The sequence below is a fragment of the Capsicum annuum genome, chromosome 8 (assembly GCF_002878395.1).
Source record: "Capsicum annuum cultivar UCD-10X-F1 chromosome 8, UCD10Xv1.1, whole genome shotgun sequence".
Lineage (NCBI taxonomy): Eukaryota > Viridiplantae > Streptophyta > Magnoliopsida > Solanales > Solanaceae > Capsicum > Capsicum annuum.
The window spans coordinates 149,994,739-150,000,719 of record NC_061118.1 but is presented as its reverse complement, the minus strand read 5'-3'; the positions used below and the strand labels follow the sequence as shown (position 1 = coordinate 150,000,719).

At 38.9% G+C, this 5,981-nt stretch overlaps 1 protein-coding gene across 1 annotated transcript; it reads left to right on the top strand.

Annotated features, from left to right (window-relative positions):
• Positions 1-288: 288 nt before the first annotated feature.
• On the top strand, positions 289-5,188 carry LOC107879281 (putative calcium-transporting ATPase 13, plasma membrane-type). Its single transcript, XM_047394575.1, has 3 exons — positions 289-1,433; positions 2,091-2,629; positions 2,834-5,188. Exons 1-3 carry the CDS (start codon positions 515-517, stop codon positions 4,460-4,462), a joined length of 3,087 nt encoding a protein of 1,028 aa, XP_047250531.1. The 5' UTR covers positions 289-514; the 3' UTR covers positions 4,463-5,188.
• Positions 5,189-5,981: the final 793 nt, after the last annotated feature.

Here is a 5,981-nt window from a genome sequence, read left to right as displayed (position 1 = left end):
AGCTTGAAATATTCTACACCACATTATAGTAGGCAACTGTATATACTACTAAATATTGTCAATGTGCATGTATAACTTAAATCAAAATTCTTGCTTCTTCACTATCTTGAACGACAAATATATTTACGGTAAACACTTAGACGTTTATACCAAGTCAACAAATACATGACATATCTCTAAATCATAGTACTAACTAATTAATATAAAGGTATTCCTTAGTTTAAGGAAATAGGATTGCATGGAATATGCAGTTATATATCTAGCTCATGATTGATTTGAGGGAAGAGCGCATATCACGTAATAAACAACTACAGATTCATTAGAAAGCGTGGAATAAGCATCTGGAAATTGCATGGAACTTTCTTCTTTCCCTAGGTTATTTTTATATTTATATGTATATGCATCTACATCTAATTTCACATACTAAATGCAAGTTACAAAAAATCAATAGTTAATAGCAGTAAAAAAGAAACAGAAAGCACAACTGTTTTTTTTTTTTGAAAAGAAATCCCTAATGGATAAACACACGTCCAAGTACAGTAATACCATAACGTTATTAAACAATGGAAGGGACAGTTCCCAGGGAAGACCTCATAAGAGGTTGCAGTTGTTTTTCAGAGTAGTATATTTTTTGACTTCCATCGGTAGAAACAGCAATGGAAGGGACAGTTCCCATGGAAAACCTCATAAGAGGTTGCAATTGGTTTTTAGAGCAGTATATTTTTTGACTTCCATCGGTCGAAACACACTAGTCCTTTCCCGTTGGTTGCATGATCCGTCCTATGTTATCGAAATTGGAAGCATCCATGATCATAATGATGAGAAACGTCAACCGTTTCATGGCATCGACAAAGAAGCACTGGCCAAGTTGGTTAGAGAGAAAGACTTGAATAGCCTTCTGATACACTTTGGAGGAGTGCAACGAGTCGTAGAAATTCTTGAATCAGACCAGGAAGCAGGTTTAACAGTAATGCATGATGAGAAGGAACTAACACAAAGAAAGGAAACTTTCGGTACCAACATTTACGACAGGCCAAAAACCAAGAGTTTCTTGAGTTTTATGGCTGAATCTTTCAAAGACACCGCCATTATCATCCTTCTGGTATGTTCTGTTTTGTCCCTTGGCTTTGGGATTAAACGGTACGGTCCAAAGGAAGGGTGGTATGCTGGCGGAAGTATCATCGTTGCAGTTGCTCTTGTCCTTGCAGTCTCTTCTATCTGTAACTTCAAAAAAAGCAGACAGGTTCTCAAGCTTTCGGAAGAGAGCAAGGATATAAAAGTGACAGTAGTAAGAGACGAACGTAGACAGGAAGTATCCATCTTTGATATTGTTGTGGGTGATATTGTTTATCTCAAAATTGGCGATAAGATCCCAGCAGATGGACTCTTCTTGGATGGCCTCTCGTTGCAAGTAGATGAGTCCAGCATGACAGGTAAATAGAGACAGGCCTAGTGTGTGTTAGGCTATGCTGCTCGAACTCTTCAAAAATGTCATGGGGGAACGTATACTTCAAAAGTAATACATTTTTGAAGGATCCAAAACTGGTACGACAACGTTTTTGGAAAGTCCGATCAACTTAATTAGGTGTTTGGTACGAAGAAAATTTTTTTCCTAGAAAATACTTTTTGGGAAAATAAGTAGTTTTCTTATTTATTTTGTGGTGTCTCCTTGGTAAAAAGAAATAGTCCCAAGAGCAAGACCAGACACCCGACTCGGGAACCGACCCCGACAACCAACCCCGACCCGCGACCCAGGACCTGACACCTACTCTCGACCCGGGACCAATCACGACACTCGACCTCGACTCCCAACCCAGGACCTGACCCCGACACCTGACCCCAACCCAACTCCTGACCCGAGTCCTAACACAGGACCCGAACCCGAACTAATTATCGACGAGGGACCCGATCCCGATCCCGACTACCAACCTAGACACCCGACCCGAGACCCTACCCTGACTCAACATAACTAATGTAACCACAACAACTAATACCAACATTATATTACTAATGTACGCAATACTAATACATCATAATTCATATTTAGCTACCAGTGTCCCTTGATGTATATTTTGGATCTACTTATGCAGGTGAAAGTGACAACGTTCAAATTAACGAGACACAAAACCCATTTTTGGTCTGCGGAACAAAGGTGATGGATGGATATGGACATATGCTTGTTACATCGGTAGGTAAAAACAATGCATGGGGTCAGATAATGTGCACAATAACAGATGACAAGAACAATGAGCAAACGCCACTGATGCATCGGTTTAATAAGCTTACCAAATGGATCGGGGACGCTGGTCTGTTAGTGGCTTTTCTTGTTCTAGTCACCTTAATGATCAGTTACTTCATGGGACATACTGAAAATGACAACGGACAGAAGGAGTTCATAGGTAGCAAAACCAAAGCAGATGATATAATGAATTCCTTGGTTGATATAATCGCAGCAGCAGTAACTGTCATGGTGGTTGCAATACCAGAAGGTTTGCCATTGGCTGTCACTCTAAGAAAAATGATGCTGGATCGTGCAATGGTCCGCAAGCTATCTGCCTGTGAGACTATGGGCTCAGCAACCACAATCTGCACAGACAAAACTGGCATTCTCACCTTAAATCAGATGCAGGTACGTAACTTTAGGCGATTGCAGCCGTGTTTAATGAGTTCAACTGAACCAACTAGTTTCCCCATGGAGCAAAAATATATGAAAAATTAGTAACTTCCAACAAATATTAAATTCTAAACTCGAATTTTAAAATTGCAATAAATTTAACTGTATGAACTTAAGTGTTGAACTCATCAAATTTAAATTTTGAATTCATCTTTGAAGGTAACCGAATTTCTGTTGGGAACAGAAATGATTACGATGACATCACAAATAGCACCTGAAGTTCTTGAATTGCTACAAGAGGCTGCTGGCTTGAATACTACTGGTGATGTTTATACAACACCTTTTGGTCCTCCAGAGATCTGTGGATGCCCAACTGAGAAAGCAATTCTATCATGGGCCATGACCAGTTTACTAGGGAACTCTAATAGAATAAAGCAAGAGTATCGAATCCTCGATGTCAAAGTTTTCAATTCACAAAAGAAGAGAAGTGGGGTACTGGTAACAAAAAATAGTACCGGAAAATTTCATACACATTGGAAAGGTGCTGCTGAGATGATTCTAGCTATGTGCTCCAGCTATTACGTCAAAAGTGGAAAAATTGCACCTATAAATCAAGAAGAAAGAAAAGAACTTGAACTGAAAATTAAATATATGGCAAGCAAGAGCTTGCGATGTATTGCATTTGCTTACAAAGAAAGCAATGCAAAAACTCAAAATCTTGAAGAAACTGAACTAACCTTGCTGGGTCTGGTGGGTCTAAAGGACCCATGTAGGCCAGGTGTTAAAGAGGCAGTAGAATCTTGCAGGGATGCTGGTGTTGGCATCAAAATGATTACTGGAGACAATGTGTTTACAGCCAAATCAATAGCTTTTGAATGTGGAATACTCCAACCAGGTGAAGACTTGAACATTGCAGTTATTGAAGGACCAGCATTCAGGAATTATTCAAAAGAAGAGAGAATGAAGATTGTCGAAAAAATAAGAGTGATGGCAAGGTCTTCACCGTTTGACAAGCTATTGTTGGTGAAATGTTTGAAGCAGAAGGGCCATGTTGTAGCAGTAACAGGCGATGGAACAAATGATGCTCCAGCACTAAAAGCAGCAGATGTTGGACTTTCCATGGGTATCCATGGAACAGAAGTGGCAAAGGAGAGCTCCGATGTAGTTATCTTGGACGACAGTTTCAAAACCGTGGTCACAGTGTTGAAGTGGGGTAGGTACTTGTATCATAACATTCAAAAGTTTCTTCAGTTTCAACTCACAGTAAATGTTGCTGCCATTGTTTTCAACTTTGTTGCTGCTGCTGCATCCGGAGAAGTCCCTCTGACAGCTGTCCAGCTTCTGTGGGTGAATCTTACAATGAATACTCTTGGGGCCTTAGCTTTGGCAACTGAGCCACCCAGTAATGATCTAATGAACAAGAAACCAATTGGACTAACTGAACCTCTGTTAACTCGGTCGATGTGGAGGGATCTCCTTGCTCAAGCCTTCTATCAGATAACACTGCTATTGATCCTGGAGTTCAAAGGAGGTGCCATATTTCATGTGGATAACAAGGTAAAAGACACCTTGATGTTCAATACTTTCGTCCTCTGTCAAGTCTTCAACGAGTTCAACGCAAGGAATTTGGATAAGAAGAACATATTCCATGGAATACTTAAGAACAGACTGTTTGTTGGGATAGTGGGATTGACAATACTACTGCAGGTACTTATGGCTGACTTCCTGAGGGGATTTGCTAATACTGAAAGGCTTAACTTGATACAGTGGGCTGCATGCATAGGGGTTTCATCATTGTCATGGCCTATCGGTTGGATTACAAAGTGCATTCCCGTATTCAACAAATAAAAATTTCGACCATTAAAGCTGCAGCAAAAGACACTAGAATATTCAAGTAGTTAATATGAGATATATACAACACAAACACATCATTTTTTCAAATGTGGCAGTACAAAAAAGGAATTAGGAATCATATGGCAATGGATTTAAAAGGGAAAAAGAGAAACAATAAGCTGCTCAAGCCTGCATTTGCGATAGCGTACAGCATTGATCCATCCATCAGTTGTTTATATTCAAAGACTCTGAGTACTCTCCAAATGGTATGAAAGTGCTCTCTATGGCTAGGTTGCACTATATACTCTGCTGCTAGCCAGTGTAAAACTTCTCTGACGTCATTAGCCTGAAGTGTGTGTAAATAAAGTCTGGCTCTTCTGAGGAGAAAGAAGAGATTCAACTATTTACTATTCGGTTGAACTACATATTTAAGATTGATATCTTGATATTTTCATATTATATATGTGCGTTTTAGCTTCGGACTAACTAGTAAAGTTGATGTTAGGTCGCCTATTCATAGTAAAGTTGATGTTAGGTCACCTATTCAAGGTAGGACTGAGTACAATAAATCACTGTGTGGTTCGATCGGCCCTTCCCCGGACCCTGCACATAGCAGGAGCTTTAATATACCAGACTCCCTTTGTATGTGCAATTTGAATTTTAACTTAGATATTGGATCCTAAGTTAGATTTGACAATTTTCAATTGCAAATTCGTATATTGAAAGTGCGAAAATTTTATAGAAAAGATGTGAAATCATCGGGAATTTGCAAGTCGTGGCTATCTTAAGGTGATTTACAGAATATGTATATTGAACAAGTTATAACAGCTCTTTCCATAAACTTAATAAAATAATCTTGTTTCGAATTTACTAGTTGATAGAGTACGCCACCAACTAGTTTACTTATTTTAGCTTACCTGTAAGTAAATGAGTCAAGGATTGGAAAACACTTGGCTCAAAAAGCTGGTGTGTGATCCCAAGTCTTCAAGTTCCTCGACTTGAAGACAATAATCTTAATTCAATTTATAGTTCACTTTAACTAAAATTACAACTAAGACACCTTAAGTCAATTTTTTTTTTTTTTCAATCACTAGCCCAAAATATAATACCCAAGTCGTCAACAAAAATCAAAATTGTAGCAGTTGCCCTACCAAAGCTAGTACAAGTATAAATTGAACAATAAGATCAACCTAAACAAAGTTCCGGCAATGAAAAGAAATGTAGATAGGAAATTGATGTAGTCCATCACATTGTAGCAGAAGTACACAGCTCGTAAACGTCAAATTGCACAACATCAACCTACAACAAAGTTGATTAGTCCACCAATGCAAAATCTCTTTTCCAAGCATAGACGACCCTTTATCCTTCCAAATAGTCATCCCATGCATCTAAGAGGTTGACATTCACGAATGAGGTTTCAACAGTAATATATTGGGATGATTTCAAGGACGCATGTAGAGAGCCTGATGAGTCTGAGAAGTCTCTCTTAACTGCAATGTTTGATTATCTTGGTAAAACAAGAATGCCATGGTAT